The sequence below is a fragment of the Leucoraja erinacea genome, chromosome 28 (genome assembly GCF_028641065.1).
Source record: "Leucoraja erinacea ecotype New England chromosome 28, Leri_hhj_1, whole genome shotgun sequence".
Lineage (NCBI taxonomy): Eukaryota > Metazoa > Chordata > Chondrichthyes > Rajiformes > Rajidae > Leucoraja > Leucoraja erinaceus.
The window spans coordinates 12,593,029-12,620,240 of record NC_073404.1 but is presented as its reverse complement, the minus strand read 5'-3'; the positions used below and the strand labels follow the sequence as shown (position 1 = coordinate 12,620,240).

Here is a 27,212-nt window from a genome sequence, read left to right as displayed (position 1 = left end):
ATCACCCATCCACACTAGTTAACCCACTTTCCCATCCACTCCCTACAAGATTTACAGAGGGCCAATTAACCTATAAACCCGCACGTCTTTGGGATGTGGGAAGAAATTGGAGCACAAAGGTCCAGAGGGCCACAGGGAGAACATGCAAACTCCACACAGACAGTTCCTGAGGTCAGGATCGAACCAGAGTCTCTGGTGCTGTGAGACAGACTGCATGGGTTTTGTCCGGGTGCTCAGGTTCCTTCTAAATGGATGATCGACGGTCAGCAGGGGCTAGGTAGGCTGAAGGGCCTGCCTCATTGTTGCTGCATCATTCAATGAATCGTGGCTGTGTGAAATGCAGCGAGAGGATTGCAGGCTGACAGACATGCCCGGGTGCACTAACTTTGTTTTATTCATGTAAATTCAAGCACTGACAGTGAGTCGAGACACCCCACACCAACCACCTCCACGTAGCATTGTTCCCGGGCCTCCTGCCATTAACCAGACCGTCAGCAGCTCCTGGCGGATAGTGGCGTCCACGGCAGCCGTCTCCCTGCTGCCGATCACAGTGAGCTGGAGATGTTGGCCCAAGCGGGGAAGGTGTCGAGATGGAACATGGCACGACCCCAGGTGTTGATGGCCACGGTGGCCGACACCACGCCGATCAGGTTGAGAACAAACCCCGCCTTGACCTGAACAAAGGTAAATACTCGTTAACATCTGCCCACCCTAGGGCTAAAGATATCCTTGGTTGGGTTGCTCCTAGGCCTGGCCAAGCTGGCCATCAGCGAGTCATGGTGCCAGGCGGAAGCCTGAAGTCCCACACCACCATGTTCAGGATCAGCTACTTTCCTGCAACCATCAGGTTCATGAACCAAACTACCTCACCAATGGACCCTTTTATGCTTTCAGACAAGATTCCACATGGTAGGCTGCTTTGGATGGAGAGATAGCTGAATGGATAGCAAATTGGCTCCATGGAAGGAATTAGAGGGTTGCTTAACAAAGGTTGCTTCTTGGACTGGAGGCCTGTGACTAGTGGTGTGCCTCCGGGTTTGGTGCTGGGCCTGTTACTGCGTGTGGCGCTGCTGCAAACTAGATTTTCATTGCACCTGCATCTCGCCGCACTTGTGCACATGGCAATAACCTTGTGTAAAGTTCCTCTCAGGCCCAAGATGTATTCTCCATACTGTGAGTGATGATCAAGTCCCCCTTTGGCCGCCCCCTGTTCCCGCCATCCTGTGTCTAGAGCCCTCGTCACCAGGTGAGAAAATATCTCCACATCTCTCTACTCCTTCTCTGCCCATTACCTTAAACCGGCTCCCACAGTGACCGCCTCTTTGCCTCTCCATATCCATTTCACCATCTTCCTAGGTCTGAAAACCCTTCCTCACATCTCACCTGGACTATTTTCTGCCCAATCTCTCTCATGGTCAATGCCAAAGCTCCACAAAGACTCCCATGCATGGGGGGGGGGGGGGGGGGGGGGGGGGGGAGCTCGGTCTCTGGGAGAACGGACAAACTCCACGCAGACAGCACCCAAGTTCAGGATCAAACCTGGGTCTCTGGCGCAGTGAGGTTGTGTGTTAGACCATGAGACACAGGAACGGAATTAGGCCATTCGGCCCATCGAGTCTGTTCCACCATTCGATCATGGCTGATTTACTTCCCCTCTCATCCCCAATCTCCTGCCTTCTCCCCGTGATGTTTGATACAATAACTGATCATATTCTAAGGGTGTGTAAAGAGAGGTATCCTGCCAACCCACCGCCCCTCCCCCTCCCAACACCCCACCCTCTCTGACCGCCTATTCACAACCCCCCTCCCTCCCCTCCCACCACTCCTCCCACTACGACTGCCCCTCCCACTATCACCACCCCTTCCTCTTCCCACCGCCTCCCCCCCCCCCCCCCCCCACTCCAACCCCCCCCCCCACCCCCCCCCCCCCCCCCCTCCACGCTCACCATGTCGGTCACCCGGAGGTGGCCGTAGGAGAAGACGATGGCGTTTGGCGGAGTGGCCACTGGCAACATGAAGGCGAAGGAGGTGCTGAGAGTACCTGGGATCATGACGTAGAGAGGGTTCAACTTGATCAAGACGGCCTGCCAGGGGGAGCACAGCTTAGAACATAGAACAGTACAGCACAGGAACAGGCCCTTCGGCGAACAATGTCCGTGCCGAACACGATGTCGTCAAACTAATCTCTGCCTTGCCTCCCTGTCCCTCCATTCCCTGCATATCCATGTACCTATCCAAGTCTGAAGAAGGGTCGTGACTCGAGACGTCACCCATTCCTTCACTCAAGAGATGCTGCCCGATCCACTAAGTTCCTCCAGTACTTTGTGTCTATAATTGTTATAAACCAGCATCTACAGTTCTTTGCTTCTGCAAACTGTAGAAACTTAGCGGGTCAGGCAGTATCTGTGGAGGGAATGCACAGAAGATATTTTGGGTCGGGACCATTCTTCAGATGAAGAAGTCCGAGTCTGAATTTGAAGAGGGGTCCCGAACCAAAACGTATGTCCATTCCCTCCACAGATGGTGCCTGATCTGCTGAGTTCCTCCAGCACTTTGTGTTTTGCTGTAGACTCCAGCGCCTGTGGTTCCTTGTGTCTCCTCACCATAATCATACAAGTGATAATAAACTTCACCTGGGCACCCTGCCCGAGGTGAGCGGCGGCGTGGGTGGGCGGCGTGGGTGAGCGGCGCTACCGACGTTGCAGCGGCCTCTGCAGTCCGTCTGTCTTTTTTTTTGTAGTGGGTTTTTGAATGTGTATCTCTGGGGGGTGGGTGGGGGAAACTTTTAAGTCTCTTCCCTGTACGGGGACCCGACCTTTTCCCTGTCGGGTCTCCGTTGCCGTTGGGACCTGGCACCGTGGGGCGGCCACCGGCCAGAACGACCTGGGGGCTCAAGTCACGGAGCCGGTGGCGCTGCGGACCTACATCGTGGAGCTGGCCGGCTTCGGAGCGTGGAGAGCTGCGGTGGCGCGCTGCTGCGGCCCGACTCCGGCGGATGGTGACACCGGGAGCTCGCGGGTCCCCGGTGGGAGACTGCTTTACGGAGCACCAGCAACAACAACTCTCCCGCCCGAATTGCCGGGTTGAAGGTGACCTGGAGCGGGGCCTTACATCGCCCGGCGCGGCTTAAACAGCCGCGGGACTTGCTAGCGCCCGCTGGGGGCTCCAACATCAAGACCCGGAGCAGGGCCTTATATCGCCCGGCGCGGCTTAAACAGCCGCGGGGCATACTAGCGCCCGCCGGGGGCTTTGACTATGACATCGGGAGAAGAATGGTGAGCAGGGGGGAGACAAGACTTTACCTTCCATCACAGTGAGGAGGAGATTCACTGTGATGGATGTTTGTGTGGATTGTGTTGGTGTGTGTCTTGGTTCTTTTCTTGTATGACTGCAGAAACCAAATTTCGTTTGAACGTCATGTGAGGTTCAACTGACAAATAAATGGTATTGTATTGTATTATTGTATTGTGAGCGTGAGGAACCGATCGCCCCCTTGCCCGTCGCACCTGCCCTGTGTCGGGAACAGCCGCCCGCTGGTGGTGGTGGGGGGCAACGTACCATGGAGGCCAGGATGGGCAGGAAGAGGGTGGCAGTGGCCACGTTACTCGTGCACTCGGTGAAGATGGCGATGAGCAGGCAGAGCAGGGCAGCGATGACCCACGGCGGCAGGTTCTGCAGCGGCAGCAGATGGCTGCCCAGCCACAAGGACAAGCCCGATACCTGGAGAGGAAGCGGCAGGGATTCAGTCAGTTTGCAGTTCATAAGTTGTAGGCACAGAATTCGGCCATTCGGCCCATCACCTCTGACCTGAATGGCTGATCGATCTTTCCCTCAACTCCAATGAATGATACTTTATTGTCACATGTTTATACCGTTCATACTTAGTATTTTGTTTAGTTTAGAGAAACAGCGCGGAAACAGGCCCTTCGACCCACCGAGTCCGCACCGACCAACGATCCCCGCACTACCCTACACACACGAGGGACAATGTACACATACACCAAGCCAATTAACCCACATACCTGTACGTCTTTGTAGTGTGTGAGGAAACCGAAGATCTCAGAGAAAACCCACACGTACAAACTCCGTACAGCCAGCACCCGTTGTCAGGATTGAACCCGGGTTTCTGGCACCGCGAGGCAGTAACTGTACCGCTGTGCCACCATGACGCAGTCAATCTCCTCCACACTCACCTGTTTCATAATTTCATGTCCATAAAAGTTCATGTCATAGGAGCAGAATTAATCCATTCGGCCTATCAACTTTACTCCGCCATTCAATCGTGGCTGATCTATCTTTCCCTCTCAACCCCATTCTCCTGCCTTCTCCCCATACCCGCCGACACCCTTACTAATCACGAATCTGTCAATCTTCACCTTTAAAATATCCATTGACTTGGCCTCCACAGCCGTCTATGGCAATGAATTCCAGATTCACCACCCTCTGACTACAGAAATTCCTCATCTCCTTTCTAATGGTAGGTCCTTTTATTCTGACCGTGTTTCCGCTCACACTGTTACAGCCCAGCACCCTGCTGTGTCTGTCTGAGCCAGAGCTCCCATCCCCAGCCACGTCCACCCCTCTCAACCTGACCTCTACACCCCTGATTTTTGCCCCATCCTGTCTCCAACCCTGACCTTTGCCCCAGCCCATCTGCCCTTGACCTTTGCCCCATACCATCTCCAACCCTGACCTATGCCTCATCTGCGGACTTTTGCACCACCCATCTCAAGGGCATTGGTGAGAGAGGCAAAGTTTAAAGAAGATGTGTATATTTACACACAGTGGTGGATGCCTGGAAATCACTGACAGGTGGGGATGGGGGAAGAAACGATAGACATTATGGAGACAGAATTATAGTATTACAGCCACAGGGAAAGTGTAGATAAAAAAATGCAAGGCCTGCAACAAGGTGGATTTAAAGATCGGGGATATGTCCTGAGCATATGAGAGGTCTATAAAGTAGTCTAATAACATTGGGGAAGAAGCTGTTCCTAAATCTGGTGGTACGTGCTTTCAAGTTTTTATATCTTCTGCCCAACAGGCAGGGAGCGAAGAGGGGATGAGTGATCCATGATTATGTTGTCTGCTTTCCCGAGGCAGCGTGAAGTGTAGCTGCAGTCGATGGTGGGCGGGAGGTTGGTTTGTGTGATTGCAGAGAATGATAGTGAGGAGGGTGCTGGTAATGTCAGTGAGGAAGGATGACCAGATTGGGTCTGAGGTTGTCTATGGGGTTCTCCGCCTAGCGAGACCCCCGGTGTTAGCCCTTGGCCTGGGTCTGTTGCCGCGCTAGGCTGGACGGGGGTGGAAGCGGGACAGGCCCATGCTGTAAACTCTGGACCATGTCTGGAGCTGAGGAGATGCTGCCTGCTCCTGTTCCGGGGTTCCGTCCGTGCCAGGGTGGTACTCGAGAGGGCACCCTGGAGGGTTTCAAAGTTCAAAGTTCAAAGTTCAAGTAAACTTTATTGTCAATTCAAATAAATTGGATTGAAATTGCGTTTCCCCATACTCCAAATGTGCAAGTAATATTTATAACACAGACAGACAATATACCAATAAGATAGACAATATACATTATTTAAAATATACACAGTGTGCCAGACTGTAGTAAAATTTTGAGGTATGTTATTAAGGTGCAATAATAAAGGTGCAATATAGAAAAGTGCAAATAGCATACTGCAGACATTGAGTTAAAGTTAAATGTTCATGGAATTTTCTTGAGTGTGTTGAGTAGTCTGATGGCCTGAGGGAAAAAGCTGTTTTTGAATCTGGTGGTTTTGCTCCGCATGCTGCTGTAGCGCTTGCCAGATGGTAGGAGAGTGAACAGTTTGTGTGCTGGGTGGGTGGTGTCTTTGATGATATTGGTTGCTCTCTTGCGACAGCGAGATGGGTATAAGTCCTGTATTGCAGGTTGGGGTCATCTGGTGATCTTCTCTGCTGTCCTCACCACTCTCTGTAGTGCCTTGTGGTCAGCAGCAGAGCAACTGCCATACCAGACTGAGAGACTGCTGGTAAGAATGCTCTCAATGGCACCCCTGTAAAAAGTGGTGAGGGCAGAAGGGGGGGGAGGTCGGCTCTCCTCATCCGTCGAAGGAAGTGGAGGCGTTGCTGTGCTTTCTTGACTAGGGAGATGGTGTTGGTGGACCATGTCTGATCATCTGTGATGTGCACTCCCAGGAACTTGGTGCTTTTCACAGACTCCACTGCACTGCCATTGATGGTGAGTGGGGTGTGTGCTGTCTGTTTCTTCCTGAAGTCCACAGTTATTTCTTTTGTTTTATTGACATTGAGTTGAAGGTTATTGATGTCACACCAGCTGATGAGTTGTTGTACCTCCTCTCTGTAGGCAGAGTCGTCATCGTGGCTGATGAGGCCCACCACTGTTGTGTCATCAGCGAACTTGATGATGTGGTTCGAATTGTGTTTGGCACAACAGTCATGTGTCATCAGCGTGAACAACAGAGGGCTCAGCACACATCCCTGTGGGACCCCGGTGTTCATGATGGTGGTCTCTGATGAGTTTTTGCCAACTCTTACCGTCTGTGGTCTGTCAGTGAGGAAGTCCAATAACCAGTTGCATAGTGGGGTGCTGATGCCTATTTCGCCGAGTTTATTCACCAGGTGTTGGGGGATGACTGTGTTGAAGGCGGAGCTGAAGTCGATGAACAGCATCCGCACGTAACTGTTATTGTTTTCCAGATGAGCCAGGCTTAGGTGGAGTGCTGTTGCTATGGCATCATCAGTGGAACGGTTGGGACGGTACGCAAACTGTAATGGGTCAAGTGTAGAGGGGAGACTGGATGTTATGTGGGCCTTGACCAACTTTTCAAAGCACTTCATCATGATGGACGCGAGTGCTATGGGCCGGTAATCGTTCAGTGTTGAGGCTGGGGATTTCTTGGGTAGCGGTATGATGGTGGTGGCTTTGAAGCATGCTGGTATGATGGCTTGGCTCAGAGAGGTGTTGTAGATGTCCGTAAGAACCTCTGTGAGTTGGTCAGCACAGTCTCTGAGCACACGCCCCGGTATGTTGTCAGAACCTGCAGCTTTTCAGGGGTTCACCTTGAGTAGGGTCCTCCGCACATCAGCTGGGTCCAGGTGAAGTGCTTCATGATCTGGGCAGGGAGGGGCTTTTGTTGGTGTGGTGGTGTTGTCCTACTCAAACCGGTTGAAGAAGGTGTTAAGTGTGTTGAGGAAGTCTGTGTTGTCCTCGCACGGTGGGGGTGTTAGCCTGTAGCCGGTGACAGGCTGGATGCCTTGCCACAGGCGCTTGGGGTCCTTAGTGTCTGTGAAGTGTGCTTGAATTTTCTGCCCATAGACACGCTTGGCTGTTCTCACGCCCCGGTTCAAGTTGGCCCTAGCAGTACTAAGGGCGTCTTTGTCCCCGGACTTGAAAGCAGCATTCCGTGCTCTCAGGAGCTCATGTACCACCCTGGTGAACCACGGTTTGTTGTTGGCCCTCGTGGTGATGTTTTTGATGACGATCACATCTTCCATGCATTTGAATATATATCCAGTCACAGATTCAGTGCATTCCGTCAAGTTGACATGATGGTTGGTAGTGGCAGCCTCCCTAAAAACGGTCCAGTCTGTGCAGTCGAAACAGTCTTTGAGAGCTGAGGTGGCTCCCTCTGGCCATGCTCTGATCTGCTTCACAGACAGCTTACTCCTGGTCAATAGAGGTCTGTAAGCTGGAATTAGCATAACAGAGAGGTGGTCTGAGTTCCCCAGGTGGGGATGGGGAGCAGCTCTGAATGCCTGTCTGATGTTGGTGTAGACTTGGTCGAGTATGTTATTTCCCCTGGTTGCAAAGTTCACATGTTTGTAATAAATGTGGTAGTACTGTCTTCAGTTTGGCCTGATTGAAATCGCCAGCGATTATGTAGACAGAGTCCGGGTTAGAGTTCCGACTGATACAATATAGACAGTGCATCCTTTGTGTTTGCACTGGATGGAATGTACACAGCTGTGATGTTGATGGCTGTGAATTCCCTTGGCATGTAGAATGGTCGGCATTTAATTGTCAGAAATTCTATATCCTCAGAACAGTGGCTTGACACAGTTTCGGCGTTTGTACACCAGTTGTTATTGATGAAAATGCATAAACCACCCCCCCGAGATTTACCGCTGAGAGCATGACTCCTGTCCGCCCGGAATGTTGTTAGTCCGTCCAGCTGAATGGCGTTGTCCGAAACGGAGTTGTTGAGCCACGTCTCTGTGAGGATGATGGCGTTGCAGTCTCTGACCTTTCTTTGTGTAATTAGATCCAGTCTAAGGTAGTCCATTTTGTTTTCCAGCAAACGAACGTTGGACAGCAGAATAGAAGGAAGTGCAGGTCTGTAGGGGTTAACGTTTAGCCTGGCGCTGATACCCTCTTGGCTGCCCCGCGTTCTAGGTCTAACACACCGCTTGTGCCGCTAGCTAGGTCTCACACGCCGTGTGCACCACCTCCAGTGTCGCCTCCAGTGTCGACCTGTGATGGGAGGAGAGTCCGCTGCCTTGCAGGCCCCTGGGTCTTGCCGGTGTAGGATGCCTAGCTCGCACAGTGCCTCGGGTTCCAATGCCAGTGTTACTCCAGAAAGGTTTACGGAAAAGTCGAAGTTTCTTAGTCCAAGTAGTAGAGTTCTATTATAGACTACTCTCGCACAAGACTGTGACGGTACAGACAACATATTAAACATAAAACGCACATCGCTATCGGGAGCTGGAGTAGCCGCTGCCGTACAGGGTGCCGCCATTTTGCAGTTTCCAGGACCGCTGGGAACCGCGGACGGTGGAATGTATTCTTGACATAGGTATGTTACAAAACCTACCTGAATCGTGGCTGAGCATCTGCCCTACCCCGTGTGTGTGATTTTGGCGCTGTTTAGAGGGGGCGGGTTTAAAACGCGATTTTTACTAGGCTGTTCCAATCGAAAATGTTCAGCCTAGTAAATCATTAACGGAAAATCGCTGAAAGACCCCGTCGCAAAAGGTATTATTAGTTTTTATGGCCTTGTATAATATTTATAGTAGTTTAAAAATCACTCTCTCACTCCGCAACCTCTCGCAGCCCCAGGGTTTTATAAAGCAAACAATTAAAGGTATGTACCTTATTTTTACATTAAATGGGGCTTGTATATAACCCTGTATATAAAGTTTTCTATAGCGAGTAGTTCATTTTGGGCTCTTTATATCCCGCAGTATTTTTCTGGGCACTTGAGGGCACAAATCCAGCGCAATGTGAACGTTCTAAACCAGCGCGTTCACAGGAACCCACTAGAAAGCCGATTTAAATTGACTTTAATTTACAGCAAATGAATACTAAATTCCTTCCATTTGGCCTATAAATTGATGTAAATGAGATTTAAAAATCATGTTTTATTGTGAATTATTTGTGAATATTATTTGGACACTTAGGCTATTTAAAAATGTTAATCATTTATTAAAAAATGGATAGATGTTTAGATCTAGTGATTGAAGTTTGAAATTAGCTACAATTGGGTAACTAACTAATTATATGCTTTAATTTCAGGTCATCCAAGTAAGATTATTTTATATTTGTTTCAGAATGCTTCAATCTATGATAACTGAAAATTTCATTCAGTTCTCTTAATTTTTAAGAAGGTTATGGGCTTTTGACTGTCCACGATCACAGCTTTTTTGTTATGTCCATAGAAAATCAATAGGGAACAAGATGCTAATTTCCGAGTATGAAAATGGCCATAACCTTTTTATTACTTGAGATATGAAAGTGAATTAGGTGTCAAATTAAACTTATTGTTATGCTTTATCTGATGGGATAAATTGCAGACTTGATTTTTTAAATCTCAAAATTTTGTAACATTGCTACTTGACAACAATAGTGCTTTAGTTATTTTAAAATTTAGTGATTAGATAATTCGGTGATTTTGTATTATGGTCGTGGGTGTGTTACCACTGTTTTGGTTTGTAAATATATTTTTAATATGATAATTAAATATTGTTTTATATTAAAAAGAGGATAGTGAGGAGCTGGCTGGCTAATACCACAAACCCAGAGATAGATACAAAATGCTGGAGCAACACAGGGAGATAGGCAGCATCTCTGGTGAGAAGGAATGGGTGACATTTCGTGTCGAGACCCTTCTTCAGACGGAAAGCTACAGGAAAATGCCAGCCACTGGGAAAGAGGCAAGTTTAAATGCGCCAGGACACCACATGCTCACTGTTCATGTATCGGGTCACTGGCGCTGGGCTGGGAGCCAGCGGGTTGTTTTAGTTCAACTGATCATGAATTATGGAATGTAAATTAAACGTGGCAGCAACTATACATCTGTCATAAGATAATATCTTGTGTGTTATATAGACTGGCACAGCACAGGAACAGGATGACCAGCCCGCAATGTCCATGCCCAACATGATACCAACTAAACTAATCTCCTGTGCCTACACTTGACCCCCCCCCCCCTCCCATTCCCTGCATATCCACGCATCTAAAACCCTCTTAAAGATCACAATTGTATATGCTTCCAACACCACCCCTGGCAGTGCTTTCCTGGCACCCACCACCCTCTGTGTAAAAAAACTTGCTCCACATATCTCCTATAAACTGCCCCTTTCACCTTCAAATTATGTTCTCATCTTTGATATTTTCATCTGGGGATAAAAGGTTCTGATTGTCTATCCTGTCCAGGCTTCTCATAATGTTATAATTTTCTATCGGGTCTTCCCTTGACCTACTGGGTTGCAGAGAAAACAATACGTTTGTCCAACATCTCCGTACAGCTAATAGACTCAAATCCAGGCGGCTTCCCGGGAAATATTTTCTGCGCCCTCTCCTAAGCCTTGTCATCTTCCCTGTAATGGGGGAGACCTGAACAGCACACAATACTCCAAATGCAGCCTAAACAACGTCTTAGCAAGCAGCATCATGACTTCTTGATGCTTATACTCAATGCCTTTACAAGTAAAGTGAGCATACCATAGAGAGCTACAGCATAGAAACAGGCCCTTCGGCCCACCAAGTCGGTGCCAACCAGAATCTACCCACTTGCACTAATCCTACACTGATCTAATTTGTTTCCTTATTTTTCGATTAGTTTAGAGATACAGCGCCGAAAGAGGCCCGTCGGCCCTTCCACACCCACCCCCGTACATTAACACTTCGCTACACACACTCTGGGCATTTAAACATTTATACATTTATACCAAGCCTATTAACCCACAAACGTAGGTGTCTTTGGAGGGCGGGAGAAAACCCACGCATGTCACAGGGGAGCGCGTACAAACTCCATACAGACGCCATACAGACAGCACCCTTACTCAGGATCAAACCCGGGTCTCTGGCGCTGTAAGGTCGGAGCTCGACCTCTGCGCCATCATGTCTCTCCACAATTCTATTACCCCCCCCCCCCCCCCCCCCAGATATTACCTCTCACCCACAGACTAGGGGCAAATTACAGAGGACAAACACACCGGAGCACCCGGGTCACAGGGAGAACGTGCGGACTCCACACACAAGGAGACTGTGGAAAGCTGATTCATGCAGCTTGTGAAACCAATGGTGAGGGGGTGGGGGGCGTGGGTGTGTGATCGCTGGGACCGGCAGTGTCTAGTTGTCAGTGCTACCTCACATCCTTTGGCCAGGGCAAAGCCTCCTCCCAGCAGCAGCACCACATTCCAGGGCAGCTTCCGCTGGACCTCTTTCCATTCCAGGAGCCGGCCAGAGCGGTGATCCTTCCGCTCCCTGGAGTCAATGCCTGTGGAGGAAGGAAGGACAGCATGGCCAATGTATTAGTGGCAGGGCAGAGGTGGTGGGATTGGGATTGTGAGCAAGGGCTCTTGTCTGAGTGATGTTACCCTCATGGTACAGAAGTGCCCACATTTGTTACTCCACCCAACGCCGTAAAATGTCCTCTTCCCAGATATTCCCAATTTCCTTACACATAACACAAGTCTCTGGCACTGTGAGGCAGTGGCTCTACCAGCTGCACCACTCTACTGCCTCAATATGTGGATAGGAAGGATTGAGAGGGCTCTGGAACAAATGTAGGCAATGGGCCCAGTCCAGGATGCCAACTTGGTCAGCATGGACAATGTGGGCTGAAGGGCCTGTTTCCGTGCTGTACAGCTCGATGACCCTGTGATGGAGGTCAGCGGGCGGAGTGAGGCCACACTACCTGAATCAACAACTCACCATGGGACCACCGGGAATAGTAGACCTATGGACAATGGCCTGTGAACACTGGGCCACTGGACAGACATTGGGACCACTGGATAGAAAAACATCTGGGCACTGGCCCTTTACACCCGGGGCCTCTGGACAGAGAAACCAAGCATTGCACCTCCACACACTGGGGCCACAGCACAAACTGATGGACACTGGGGCCTCTGGACACTGTGCTCCCGATCACTGGTCCTCTGGCAGACACTTACCCGGCTCAGCCTCCACTGTCCTGTTCCAGGCCCAGCCCTTGAGCCGTGGCCTGTGAGACGGCATTATAAACATGAGGAATGTGATGAACATCACCACTGTGGCGTCGGTTACAAACCTGAAACAAACAGAGGTCGGTTAATGTGCAGCTGGCAGGACATGTCCAGGGCACTAGGGACACGGGGGCCTGTGATCTGGTCACTGGCAGTGGTCCCGACTGAGAGTGTGTGGGATCACACCATCCACAACCAACAGCTGGCCTGTCGGGGAACCACCCTGCCTGAGGACATCTCTTGCCGGCCCTGATCAGGCTGGTCTTTTCTTGTTTCCGGTTCCTCCACCCCTAGAAACAGTCTGAAGAAGGGTCCCGACCTGAAACGTCACTCATCCCTTTTCACCAAAGATGCTGCCTGACCCACTAAGTTACACCAGCTTGTTGTGTCTAAACTTTGGTATAAACTAGCAGCTGTAGTTCCTTTTTATGACGCAAGTTTAATCCGAGCAAGTGTCAGGTATTGCACTTTGGGAGTCGAATGTAAGGGGAAAGTGTCCAGTTAACGGCAAGATCTTTAACAGCACCGTTGGTGGATTGATCTCGAGGTTCAAGTCTACAGATCCCTATAAGTAGCAACACAGGAGATCGCGATAAGAAGGTGTACGGTATGCTTGCCTTCATTGGTCGGGCCATTGAGTGAGGAAGTCATGTTGCAGCTGTATAGGACTTTAATGAGGCTGCATGTGGAGAATTGTGTGCAGTTCTGGTCGCCCCATTACAGGAAGTATGTGGAGGCTTTGAAGAGGGAGCTGACAAGGTTTACCAGAATGCTGCCTGTATTAGAGGATACCAGGTCTAAGGAGAGTTGGACAAACTTCGTTAAACAAAATTGTTTTCCTTGAAGTGCTGGAAATTGATGGGGGTTCTGACAGAGGTTTATAACATTACAAGAGACAAAGACCAGGTAGTTGTCAGAATCTTTTCCCTAGGCTGGAAATGTAAGAGACTAGAGGGCATGGCTTTAACATTAGAGGTACAAAGCTTAAAAAAGATTGCAGGGCAAGTATATTCCCACAGAGGGTGGTGGGTGCCTGGAACACACTGCCAGGGGGAGGCAGATATCACAGTGACGTTAAAGCTTTAGAGATACAGTGTGGAAACAGGCCCTTCAGCCCATCGAGTCCGTGCTGACCAGTGATCACCCGAACACCAACACTTTAGATTGGTTCGCAGAAGCCAATTAACCTACAACCCTGCACGTCTTTGGAGTGTGGGAGGTACCGGAGAAAACCCCATGGGGTCACGGGGGGAACATACACACTACGTATAGACAACACACGTAGTCAGGATCGGACCTGGGTCTCTAGCGATGTGAGGCAGCAACTCTACCACTGTGCCACTAAGAGGCTTTTAGATAGGCACATGGATATGCAGGGACTGGAGAGATATGGATCACGTGCTGAAGAGGTGGTTAGTTGAACTTGGCATCATGTTCAGCACCGACACTGTCGGCAGAAGGGCCTGCTCCTGTGCTGTACTCCCCACCAAATGGTCTGAAGAGTTCCTGCAGGTCGGTCTCATGTGGGTCCACCTCCTCTGAGAGATTGGTGATTGTGTCGGATCGTGGCATTGTCACCCGCTCTGCGATTAGCCTGCATTGACTCTCCCCGGCGAATGGCTCCATCTCGCAGGCAGGGTGGAACATATTTGCCAGTTGGTATCTCTGAGCTGGTTGAGGATCTGATCCTTTCTCCTTATCGGCTGTGGCAAGCCCCAACTGCTCGGCCTGCTCCTTCTGCATGGGTCCCGGGGTGTCCTTATACGGGCAGCGTGTGGTCCAGTGGTCGCCTTTACAGATTCGCCACGACACAATCTTCTGCCCCATCAGTTTGGCCATCGGGTCATCATCTTCTTCGGTGCTGTTCAGATCCTCTTTGCTGGTGATAAAGTCATGTACACGGTTGTCGTGGCAACATTAGGACCTGCCAGTTTGTATTCCGAGGTTCCAAATTTCTTCAAGTTTTTTCTCCTGGCCACAGCTTTCGAAGCTTGGGAGCTAATCAATGGCACGAGGCGGGACAGCGAGAGCCTGGGAATGGAGCCGTGCCGGGCACAGGCACGGTCCCACCACTTTCACTTTGTAACCAGCCACACAGTGTGTGTGTGTGTGTGTGTGTGTGTGTGGGCGTGTGTGTGTAGGCGTGAGTGTGCGTGCATGTGGGCATGTGCATGTGGATGTATGTGTGTATCAGCGTGTGTGTGGGTGTGTGTGGGTGTGTGTGTGTGTGGGCGTGTGTGTGAGTGTGTGTGTGTGTGTGTGTGTGTGTGTGTGTGTGTGAGTGTGAGTGTGAGTGTGAGTGTGATCAGCACTAATTGGTTCCCACACCCCCCACTAACACTAGATGAGCTCCCAGTCTATTATCTCCGCAGCATGAATCGCTGCCTTGTTCATTGTTCCGGCCCTGGCTCCGCTGCCAAGCTGGGGGAGGGCACTGAGCCTGAGACTCAGAATCTTCCGGCTCCAGTTCTGGGCTATGAGACTGTCTGGGTGGCAGAGTGGGCAAGGCCAGCTTACAATGCTGGCACCCGGCCACTGCCCGGCACTGCGACCTGGCAGCTTGTTGTGGGAGGCAGAGACAGGCAGTCACAGGACTGCAACTGTGTGGAAGCGGGTGTGGACCCCCTACCATCCCTCCAGCCCTGCCACAGTGTTGGAGTAACACAGCAGGTCAGGCAGCATCTCTGGAGAACATGGTCACGTTAAAGGTCTCGACCCAAAACATCCATGTTCTCCAGAGATGGTGCCTGACCTGCTGAGTTACTCCAGCACTCTGTGTCCTTTTTATGTATTAACCGGCATAAAATTCACAAGTTCTAGGAGAAGAATTAGGCCATTCGGCCCGTCGTGTCTACTCAGCCATTCAATTGTGGCTGATCGCTCTCTCAACACCATTCTCCTGCCTTCTCCCCATAACCCCTGACCCCGGTACTAATCAAGAATCTGTCTATCTCTGCTTTAATTATACATAACATTGTGGATTAAGTTAGAAAAAGAGTGGCAAATGGAAGGAGGTGTGAAGTAAATGGAGCCAGATGATGATTATGATTATTATCTAAACTAAGAGTGACGGTCAGTGAAGTTCAGCAGGAATGGCGTGTTCAGCACATGAAGCGCAAACAGCAGCGATCAAGTCCAGCTCGTGATGAAAATAAACAGCTCTTGGCCTCTGTTGCACAGGGTTGGAGATTAAGAATGGGGAGACAAAAGGAACTGCGGATGCTGGAAACTGGAGCCAAACACAAAGTGCTGGAGGAACTCAGCACGTCAGGCAGCATCTGTGTAGGGGAATGGACAGACGATGTTTCGGGTTGGGACCCCTCGTCAAACTGACAAAGTGTCCTAACGTGAAACAGCGACTGTCCATTCTCTCCACGGCTGCTGCCAGACCTTTAATTTCTTTAGTCAGAGGGTGGTGAATCTGTGGAATTCTTTGCCACATAAAGCCAAGGCAATGGGTATTTTTTAAGGCAGAGATAGATGGATTCTTGATAAGTACGGGTGTCAAGGTTTATGGGAGGGAGACAGGAGAATTGGGTTAGGAGGTAGAGATAGTTCAGCCACGATTGAATGGCGTAGACTTGATGGGCCGATTGGCCTTATTCTGCTCCTATCACTTATGCCCTTCTGACCGCGCCGACCAGCGATCCCCGCACATTTACACTGTCCTATACACACGAGGGACAATTTACAATTCTACCAAACCAATTGACGTACAAACCTGAGATAGACACAAAAAGCTGGAGTAACTCAGCGGGCCAGACAACATCTCTATAGAAAAGGAATAGGTGACATTTCGGGTCGAGATCCTTCTTCAGACCATGAGCCAAAACATCACATATTCCTTTTCTCCAGAGATGCTGTTTGACCCTCTGAGTTATTCCAAATTTTGAGTCTACCTTTGGTTTAAACCAGCATCTGTAGTTCTTTCCTACACATTTACCCTACAAATCTGCACGTCTTTGGAGCGTGCGAGGAAACCGGAACTCCCGGAGAAAACCCACGCAGTCACGGGGAGAACGTACAAACCCCGTAGAGACAAGCTCCCGTAGTCAGGATCGAACCCAGGACTCTGGCAATGTAAGACAGCAACTCTACCGCTGTGCCACCAAATGGTGCAACGAACTTATGAACTTTTTGCCGCTCAATACACAAAGGGACACCGAGTGCTGGAGTAACTCAGTAGATCAGGCACCATCTCTGAACATGGATAGGAAATATTTCGGGTCAAGACCCTTAACGTGATCATGATCTCCAGAGATGCTGCCTGACCTGTTGTGTTACTCCAGCACTGTGTGTCCTTCAGCTGCTGTTGTGTCCGGTGTTGGGACTTACTTCTTGCCTTCCCAGTTGAAGATGGAGCCCCAGCCGCGCACAAAGCCCGGCTCCCTGGTGAACCAGAGGGTTATCAGCAGGATGAAGAGGCCGAGGACCAGCTTCTCAGCGAAGGACATGAGACCCAGCTTGCTGTATTCCCCCTGGATAATGCCGTAGGCCGCCTGCTCCCTCGGCGATTTGTCCATCCGCAACCTCCCAAAACTGCAGATGAAACAAACAGTAAAAACGCTGAGAGACTTTTACAACAGGCCCTGCTCCCTGACATTTCCGGCAGGGACGAGGGTGGTTCTGGTCCCCTGGGTCCACGCTGGCTGGTTTATCCCACATCGCAGGCTTCACCTGCCGCTAGGCTCCTGCTCCACCCGCCGCGTCGCAACCACCCACCCACCCATCCCAGCCCACCTGGTGAATGCTCGTCCACACACAACCAATGCATCAAACCACACAAACGCAATGGGCTGCAGCTCGGTGACAGACTAGCCAGGGTTCGCGCTCCGTGGTGTCACTCACTTCACTCCCAGGAATAGCAGGTGCAGCCAGAGCCAGCAGCAGGTCAGCATGATCAGCATGTTCGGGAAGGAAAAGCCAAACCAGGAGGCAAAGTTGATCACATCTCCATTGTCGGGGAAGATCCTTCAAAACCACAAGCATTCAGTCAGGAGGGAATCATCGAGTTCCATCACCCCGTCTGAGAGAACATGGGGGGGGGGGTGGGGACACAGAGAGAGGGGGGGAGTGAGACATGAGAGAGAAAGGGGGGGGGAGAGAGAGGGGGGATGGAGAAAGGTGGGGGGAGGGGGGGGGGGGGAGAGGGAGGGGGGGGGGGTAGGGGAGGGAGGAGGGGGGGAGGAGGGGCGGGAAGAAGGGGGGAAGGGAGGTGGAGAGGGGGGGAGAGGGGAGGGAGAGAGGGAGGGGGAGAGGGGGAGGGGGGGGGGGGGAGGGGGGTGGGGGAGGGGGGGGAGGTAGACGGGAGAGGGGAGAGGGGAGAGGGGGAGGGGGGGGCGGGGAGGGGGGGGAGGGGAGGGGAGGGGGTGGGAGGGGGGGAGGGGAGGGGGGGAGGGGCGGGGGAGGGGGAGGGGAGGGGAGAGAGGGGGAGGAGAGGGGAGGGAGGGAAAGAGAGAGGGAGGAGGGGAGGAGAGGGACGGAGAGAGAGATGGGGGAAAGACAGGGTGGAGAGAAAGGAGGAGAGAGAGAGGGGAGTGCTCTCCTTCTGCTACTGATTAGACAAGATGACGCGGTCATTGTGGCAGTGGACTGGCGACAGGAGAGTTTGAGATATGACCGAGGCAACCTGAAAATGGTGTCACTGGTAGGAAAGATGGTGAGGAAGGCCTTTTTGCACGCTGACCTTCATCAGTCAGGGCATTGAGTATAGAAGCTGGGACATTACGTTACAGTTGTACAAGATATTGGTGAGGTCGCACTTGGAACATTACGTTCAGTTTTGGCCACCCTGTTGTAGGAAAGATGTCATTAAAGTGGAAAGAGTGCAGATAAGATTCACAAGAGTGCGTCAAGGACCCAGGGGCCTGAGTTATAGGGGGAGGTTGGGCAGACTGGGACTTAATTCCTTAAAACGCATGAGGCTAAGGGGTGAACGTATAGAGGTGTATAGGTTAATAGATAGTGTGAATGCCCAGTCTTTTACCCAGCATTGGGGAATTAAAACCCAGAGGACACAGGTTTACGGTGGGGGGAAGATTAAATGGGAACCTGAGGGGAAACCTTTTAACACTGAGGGAGATGTGTATGTGGAACGATCTGCTAGAGGAGATAGTTGTGGCAGGTACTATGACATTATTAAAAAAGCATTTGGACAGGTTCATGGATAACAAAGGTTTAGAGGGATACGACCAAACACAGGCAGCTGGGACTAGCAGAGATGGGGTAAGTTGGTCAGCAGGGACGAGTTGGGCCAAAGGGCCTGTGACTGAAGGCGGCTCGGGGCGACGGGGGGGTGGGGGGGGAGCACTCACTGGCTGAACTGCCCCTTCAGCACCAGGTTGGGGCCGGTGCCAGTGAGAGTGGCCGTGCCCCCGATACTGGCGGAGTAGCAGACGGCCAGAGAGAGCATCTTCCGTAGCCGCTGCTGCTCTCTCTGCGCATCGCTGTGCGGGACCGCAGACACCTTCATCTCCACGTCAGCGTCCTGAGTCTGCATCACCGGAGAGATCAGAGCTACAGCAAGGAGGTACAAGACACCCGATCAGGCAGCAACACACAACATAGAACAGGAACAGACCCTTCAGCCCACAGTGTCCATGCGAAACGTGATGCCACGTTAGACTAATCTCTTCGGCCTGCACATCATCCATATCCCTGCATTGTATCTGCCTCCACCACCACCCCCAGCAGAACATTCCAGGCACCCACAACTTTCAGTGGAAGACTTGCCCCGCGCATTTTCTTTAAAGTTTGCCCTCTCACCTGAAAGCTATGCCCTCCATGCTGACATAACAAGCAGTTGTATTGTCCTCAGCTGTGTTTGCTCACATGTTCAGATGGCGACTCCAAGTCCCCATCTCCAGCCTTTGTCACTTACTCTACATACATATCCGCAAACCCTCTCACCTCCCCCCCTCTTGTTCTCCCACCATCCCTTATTTCGGTCCCCCCATGTCGGCCCCCAAAGTCTCTCTCCCCCCCCCCCCCCCCCCCCACGCTCATTGACCATTGATCGCGGGTTGATCGCGAGGTTCTCGCTGCCGCCCGCCGAGGCCCCACCACCGCCGAGGCTCCTGTTGCAGCAGAAGTTCACGCTGCCGCCGTTGCCCCATCGCCTTCTACGTCGAAGCTCCCGCTGCCACCGCCGAGGCTCCCATCGCCACCGCCGCTGAGGTTCCTTTGGCCCAGGCAGGCCTCGCCGCCCGGCTTCACCGCGGTCCCCTGTGGGGCGAAGGAAATAGGCAACGTTTCGGGCCGAAACCCTATTTCCTTCGCTCCATAGATGCTGCTGCACCCGCTGAGTTTCTCCAGCTTTTTTGTGTAACCTTCGATTCTCCAGCATCTGCAGTTCCCTCTTAAACCCCTGTGGGGCGAGTCGGGCCGAACGAGGCGCGTTCCAGTCTGCGGTGCGGTTGTTTGGGCCGGCGCGTCTCAGTAATCTAAGTAACAAAGGCTGAACAGGCAGCATCTCTGGAGAGAAGGAATGGATGACGTTTTGGGTCGAGAACCTTCCTCAGAATAGAAGTCTGAAGAAGGGTCTCGACCCAAAACGTCACCAATTCCTACTCTTCAGAGATGCTGTCTGTCCCGGTGAGTTACTCCGGCTTTTTGTGTATATCTTCGGTTTAAACCAACACCTGCAGTTCCTTCCTACACAGCTCATAACCCACCCTCAGCTGAGGAGGGGCTGGGCAGAGGTCCAGGCATGGTGGGACAGGGGAGCCCAGCATCTGCGGACCCCCTGACCAAGCCCATCATGTGGTCAGAAGATCCAGGATCATCTGCTCTGGGCGGGGAGGACCCAAGCCTCTGAACCGAGAGTGGGTGGCGGTGTCTGGCAGGAGAACCTGTGGTCCACATACCCCACAGAGAGTTCCTTACTCCTCACATACCCCACACCAAGGCTCTAATTCCCCACATACCCTTCGACCTCACATGGCGATCCACATTCCCCATATACCCCACAGGAAGCCCCCCCCCCCCCCCCCCTTGTTTCCCACACATCACAGAGAGGTCATCACCTCACATATCACACTGAGTTCCTCATTCCCCACAGGGAGGTGTCACCCACCTGGTTGAATCCCTTCAACTGTGGAATCCTTCTCCTCCAGTTCCTGGCCTCTGGCGGTCTGTCCGTGTCCCTGCTCTGGATCTCCCGGCTGTGTGCCGGTGGTGTTGAGCTGGTCCAGCACGGCCTGGGCGATGGGTACCATCATGGCGGTGGTGGCCGTGTTACTGATCCACATGGAGAGGAACGCCGTCACGCCCATGAAGCCCATCATCAACCTGGGCAGGACACAGATGACAAGGCCGGTTCATGAAGGCAACCCTCCCGCTGACACGTTCACCCCTTCACACTACACCAATCCACCCTTCCGGGAATCAACGCAGGAGATTGCAGGAAACACTCAGCGGGTCAGACAGTATCTGTGGAGAGAGACACGTTTAATGTTTCAGCTTCAAGAACCTGCATCGCAACAGGCAAGGAAATGGTTTGGTTCAGAGAGACATCATGGAAATAGGCCCTTCGGTCCACCGAATCCATGCTAACCATCGATGTGAAGGATAATGTTAGTGTGTGGGGATCGCTGGTCGATGTGGACTCAGTGGGCAAAAGGATCAGTTTCCTCGCTGTGTCTCTGGTCTAAGCTAAAGGGGAAAAAACTAAACCTATTCACACTAATTCGATGTTATCCCACTTCCTCATCCACTCCCTACACACGAGGAGCAATTTTACAGAGGCCAATTAATCTACAAACCTGCACGTCTTTGGGATGTGGGAGAAAACCGAAACACCCGGTGGAAACCCACGCAGTCACAGGGAGAGTGTGCAAAGGTGAAAGGAGTTCAGTGTACAGGAGATGAACAGAGAGTGGAGGGAGCCTGGAACGTGCTGCCAGGGGGGGGGGGGGGGGGGGGGGGGGGGAGAAGAAGAGGCAGCACGATTGTGGCTTTCAGATAGGCACACGGATACGCAGGGGATGGAGGGAAATGGATCATGTGCCCATGCTGTGCTGTTCTACGATCTATGTATAATCTCCCCACACCCCCATCATCTCCGCCCTGATTCTACCACACATCTCCACTAAGGACAATTTGCAGAGGCCAATTAACCTACCGACCTCAACAAAAGGTTTCTGATCTGAAACATTAACTCTGGTTCTTGCTCCACAGACACGGCCTGACCTGCCGAGTCAGCATTCAATTTTAGATTTCCACTTTCACCAGCTCCACAGCGGTAACCATGAAGACTGGTGGACATTTCCTGGCCCATCACAGGTTCTGACCTCCTGACCATCGAAGGAATCTGCAGGAGGCAGTGCCTCAAAAAGGCAACCAATATCTTTAAAGACCCACACCACCCTGGCCATGCTCTCATCTCGCTGCTACCATCGGGGAGAAGGTACAGGTGTCTGAGAACCGTGACCACCAGGTTCAAGAGCAGCTTCTTCTCAGCAAATATTAGGTTATTGTCCAACAGTGACCACAACCTACCTCAGCACTGACCTAGCATGGACTTTGTTTTAGTTGCACTATATACTTTTACTTTGCGCCATTATAGTCTGATTCCCTAGTAGAGCTGATCATTTATTGTATTGTTGTTTATTGTATATTTACTGATGTTATTATCTGAAGGAGGCCCTAAAGCTGCAGCAGGTGAGAATTTTATAATTTCGTTCCTGGTGAATATGACAATTAAAATTAAATTCTCTTGAGCATTGTATGTGCTGGGACATTTACTACAGTGCGATGCTGGAAACACTGACGCCCCCTTACAACCAAGCGGTCAGAGTCTTACAGAGCGGGCCGGACGCCAACCAAGAGGAGGGCCCGCAGTGCGATGCGCTTGTGGAGGTTGCAGGTCTCCACGGCCACTGCCACCATTAACCCGCCGAGGAAGAGCATGTTGGTGTCTTTCATGTACTGCTTGCACACCTGTAACGAGAGACACAGGCGGAATGAGCTTGGTTCTACCCACTCCCGCGGACAGGGCAGCTCTACACTGCCATAGTGGCTCTGTGGGCAGAGGTGTCCATTGGCATCGAGAGTGGTGTGTGCAGTTACCTGTCTCACAGACAGCAGTGGGTGTGAGCAGAGTCACCTGTTACAGGGCCGTTCACAGACCACCCCACCAATGTCTGTATGACAGGTGTTAGCAGGTATAACATTGTCTGTTAAACAGACAATGCTGCCTGTCACGGACTCGCCAGCTGCCTGACACTTCAGAAGAGTACCATGTTTACTCAGAGTGTATAAGATTGCACCCCCTGTTTGTATCTAGAGGGGCTGCCCCTCAGGTTTTAACTGCACTTTGGCCCCACGCTCCTGATCTTTGGTCACCCGGTACAGAGGGAGGTCGAGGGGGGGGGGGAGGTGCGGACGTGATCTCCCTGTCAGTTTCTACTGGCCATTCACAACTCATGGCAGCGGGCAGTCGAGGGTTCTGCGCGATCCGACTGCCTGCCCCTCTTCCAGGCCTACTTCCATGTCCGCATGTCCCTGGAGAGGGAGCACGCAGTGTCCAAGGGAATCCTGGGGTCCTTCCGTGAACACTGGTTGCCGTGGGGAATTGAGGTCTGACAATGTTGTCATCTGAAAGCTGGTGTTTTCAAACTGCATGTATAGTGGTTTTGATCAATATAAACATTAATGTAAACACTGTAAACTGTGAATATGTAATAACAGCTCATTGTTACGGCAAAGGAAAGTACTGTCTGTTATTTAGTCAGTGGTGGTCTGTGGGTGTTGCTGCTGTTGTACAGACAGCCGGGAACTATTAGTGTCGAGAGCAGGCATTCCCACTGTTGCTGGTGAACTCCACACACACAGTGGTAGACTGATGTTGGTCACCATGTCAGGAAGACTCCTCTGCTGGGCTGTGAATCAGTAATCACTATTTGAACAGGTTGGGCCTGGCTCCAATCACGAAAGCCCAGCTCTCCTCCTCTCTGACCTGATTCAGACAAGGTCCACCCCAGCGCTCTACTGGATGGTACAGTGACGTGGTAGAGTGCCGCATCGGTAGAGTTGCAGCCTCACAGCGCCAGAGACCTGGGTTTGAACCTGACTATGGATGATGTCTTTATGGAGTTTGTAGGTTCTCCACGTGACGGCGTGGGTTTCCTCCGGGTGCTCCGGTTTCCTCCCACACTCCAAAGATGTATAGGTTTGTAGGTTCAATGGCTTCTGTAAATGGTCCCTGGTGTATAGGATAGAACTAATGTACAGGGCATCGCTGGTCGGCATGGACTCGGTGGGCCGAAGGGGCTGTTTCCACGCTGTATCTCTTAACAAAACTAAACTAAAACACTCTGAGATGAGAAAATGTACTGATCACATGACAGTTCTATTTGTTAGTTCTGGTCAAGTGAGATGAGAAACAACCTTACTTCTTTAGACGTCATGATTCCGAACATAGGGAAGAGGAGAACGGGAAGGATGGCAGTGATGGCTAGAGGGATGACCTCGGTGCACCAGTACACGGCCATCAGGAGCACGACGAATCCACAGTAGGCTTCCTGTAGGAAAGGAAAGGATGGCAGTGGGAAAAGCACAGCCTGGATGGGAATAAGGCAAATTAAACCAAATGACTAAAGGTTCGAAAGGTCAATGGAAGCCAAGCAAGTTCCCATGAAAACCGGGGATGGAGATTGGGCTTTGTTCGATGTGTCATTTCCCATAGTGAAAGGCCTGGATGCTGTGAACGTGGAGAGGAGAGTCTATGACCAGAGGCCACGGCCTCCGAATAAAAGGACCTAGCTTTAGAAAGGATATGAGAAGGAATTTAATTAGTCAAAGGGTGGTGAATCTGCGGGATTCATTGCCAGAGACAGCTGTGGAGGTTAATGGATATTTTTAAGGTAGAAATTTGCTAGGTTCTTGATGTGTACGTGTGGCAGGGGTTATGGGGAAGAAGGCAGGGGAATAGGGTTGAGAGGGAATGTTAGATCAGCCATGATTGAATGGCGGAATAGATTGATGGGTCGAATGGTCTAATTCCACTCTTAGTACATGTGCGCATGATCGCCAGGCTGGACTGACAGTGAAATTACCCGAACGCGCCCCTGATATCTTGCAGGAGCATCAACATCCCTAAGGCCAATCCCTCCTGCCCTCTCCATCTCATGGACACCTGCCGAGCGGGAATACAAACGGGAGACAACCAGCCGGGGAATGCGAAGGAGAAGGCAGGCGGGTGGGTTAAATATTATTTATGAGATCCCAATGTTGCCGGTAAGGCCAGCATTTATTGCACATCCCTAGTTATCCCCTTGAGGAGATGGTGGAGAGCTGCCATCTTGAACCGCTGGAGTCCTTCCAGTGAAGAGGTGCTCGTCTGCTGTTGGGGAGGGTACTCTAGGATTTAGACCCAATGATGATGAACGAACGGTGATGGTGAACTAGTGGGGATGGAGGGGAACCTGGAAATGGTGAGTTGAATTGAGTTGGGTTTAGTTGAGTTGAGTTTATTGTCGCATGTACCGAGGTACAGTGAAAACTTTTGTTGCGTGCTAATCAGTCAGCGAAAAGAGAGTACATGATGACAATCGAGCCATCCACAGAGTATAGAGACATGATGAAGGGAAGAGGGTGAATAACGTTTAGTGCAAGATAAAGCCAGTAAAGTCACATAGTCAGATGATATGAAGATAAGTGGAGGGGCAGGTAGTGTAGAGAAAGCAGGCACTCTGCAGAAGGAATTCAACAGGTTGGGAGAGTGGGCAAATAAGTGGCAAATGGAATAGAGCATAGCAAAGTGTGGAGTCATGTATTTTGGTAGTAGGAATAAAGGCGTAGACTATTTTAAAACGGGGAAATAATTCAGAAATCGGAAAGGCAAAGGGTCGGGAGTGCTGGAACATGATTCCCAAAAGGTTAATTTGCAAGTCAAATCGGTAGTAAGGAAGGCAAATGCAATGCTAGCATTTATTTTAAAAGGACGAGAAGATAAAAACAGGGATGTCATGCTGAGGCTCTAGAAGGCGCTGGTAAGGCCGCATTTGGAATATGGTGAGCAATTTTGCGCCCCATATCTGAGGAAGGATGTGCTGGCGTTGCAGAGGGTCCAGAGGAGGTTTACGACAATGATCCCATGAATGAGTGGGTTAATATATGATGAGCGTTTGACGGCACTGGGCCTGTATTCGCTGGAGTTTAGAAGGATGAGGGGCCCCCTCGTTGAAACTTACCGAATGGTGAAGGGCATGGATAGAGTGGATGTGGAGAGGATGTTTCCACTAGTGGGAGATTCTAGGACCAGAGGTCATAGCCGCAGAATTAAAGGACATACCTTTCGAAAGGAGACGAGGAGGAATGTCTTTAGATCCGTTTCATTGCCACAGCCAGATGTGGAGACCAAGTCAATGGATATTTTCAAGGTGGAGATGACAGATTCTTGATTAGAATGGGGGTCTGGTGTTATGGGGTGAAGGCAGGAGAATGGGGTTGAGAGGGAAAGATAGGTCAGCCACGATTGCATGGTGGAATAAACTTGATTGGCCGAATGGCCTAATTCTGCTCCTATGACATATGAACTGATGAGCTTTACGAGTATCTGGGGCAACTAAATGCACTGTTGTATTTTCCTTCAGGCAACTGGAGAATATTCTATCAAACTCCTGACTTGTGCCTTTAGTTGAAGACACATGAGATTGCAGATGCTGGAATCTTCAGCCAAATACCCAGCGCTGGCGGAGCCCAGTGGGTCAGGCAGCGTCTGGGGAGGGAAATGGACAGACAACGTATCGGAACGGGACCCGTCATCAGACTGAAGAAAGATAATTTGTCTTTGCCCTTCACCGATGCTGCCTGAGTTCTTCCAGCACTTTGTGTTTCGTGAGAAAATAAGAGGGAACGGTTTAAATCAGACCAAAGCCCGTTTTAGTGTGATTCAGAAAAAGTGAAATAAGTTGTGGGATAATTTGCCTGGCCAGGGGAAATATGTCCCAGATTGAGACAGAACCTTCGACCAACATTTATATTCCTAGGAGTCAATATCACCAACCTCTTCTCCAGGACCACACATATTGAACCGACGAACAAGAAAGCAGACCCTCGCCTCTACCCCCCCCCCCCCCCAGTCCATCGCCCGTCCCCGGTCCCAAGCAGTGAGGAGGGGGCGACACCACTGGAGTCCAGGGGCAACATCTGCCTCACTGGTGCCCTTCACCAGGCGAGTGAACCCCGACCCCCACCCCCTCCCTCCGCAAATGTGAGACAAGATTCGGTAAAGTTTCGCAAAACTATTCGCGCTGAAACTTTCAAGCAATGGAGCCGCGGAAAGGGGCAATTGCGGGTCAGGACAGGGGTCACGACAAGGATCGCTGGGGGGGGGGGGGGGTCAGGACAAGGGTCACGGGGGGGGGTCAGGACAGGGGTCACTGGGGGGTCAGGACAGGGGGTTATAGGGGGGGGGGTCAGGACAGGGGACACTGGGGGGGGTCAGGACAAGGGTCACTAGGGGTCAGGACAAGGGTCGCTGTGGGGTCAGGACAGGGGTCACGGGGGTCGAGTGCTTACCTGGCACCTCAGGACGAGGGGCAGCGGCAGCAGCATCAGGACGGGCAGAGTGATAGCGAGAGGGTCGCGGAGCTCCCGCAGCGACCTCAGGCACGCCAGCATCTCCTCACAACGGGTCAGCCCCGGCTCCCCCCCCCCCCCCCCCCCCCCCCCCCTCCTCCCCCAGCCTCCCCCCGGCTCACTACCCCCCCCCCCCGGCTCACTACCCCGGGAACAGCCTCCCCCCTCTCCCCCCCCCCCCC

The 27,212-nt window shown here is 51.5% G+C and overlaps 1 protein-coding gene across 3 annotated transcripts; it reads right to left on the bottom strand.

Annotated features, from left to right (window-relative positions):
* Positions 1–333: 333 nt before the first annotated feature.
* Positions 334–27,112, bottom strand: LOC129710611 (Na(+)/citrate cotransporter-like). Of its 3 annotated transcripts, XM_055657748.1 has the most exons (13): positions 26,971–27,070; positions 25,742–25,863; positions 23,841–23,969; positions 22,250–22,386; positions 20,522–20,736; positions 18,762–18,963; positions 17,296–17,418; positions 16,783–16,986; positions 12,397–12,512; positions 11,590–11,720; positions 3,559–3,720; positions 1,947–2,084; positions 338–674 (listed from the first exon to the last, which is right to left on the bottom strand). In XM_055657748.1, the coding sequence occupies exons 3-13, from the start codon at positions 23,937–23,939 to the stop codon at positions 546–548; spliced, it is 1,656 nt and encodes a 551-aa protein (XP_055513723.1). In that variant the 5' UTR covers positions 23,940–23,969; positions 25,742–25,863; positions 26,971–27,070; the 3' UTR covers positions 338–545. The 3 variants fall into 3 exon arrangements, with proteins under 3 accessions (XP_055513721.1, XP_055513722.1, XP_055513723.1); XM_055657746.1 differs by lacking the exon at positions 25,742–25,863 and having other exon boundaries at positions 334–674; positions 26,971–27,112; XM_055657747.1 differs by lacking the exons at positions 22,250–22,386; positions 25,742–25,863; positions 26,971–27,070 and having other exon boundaries at positions 336–674; positions 23,841–23,972.
* Positions 27,113–27,212: the final 100 nt, after the last annotated feature.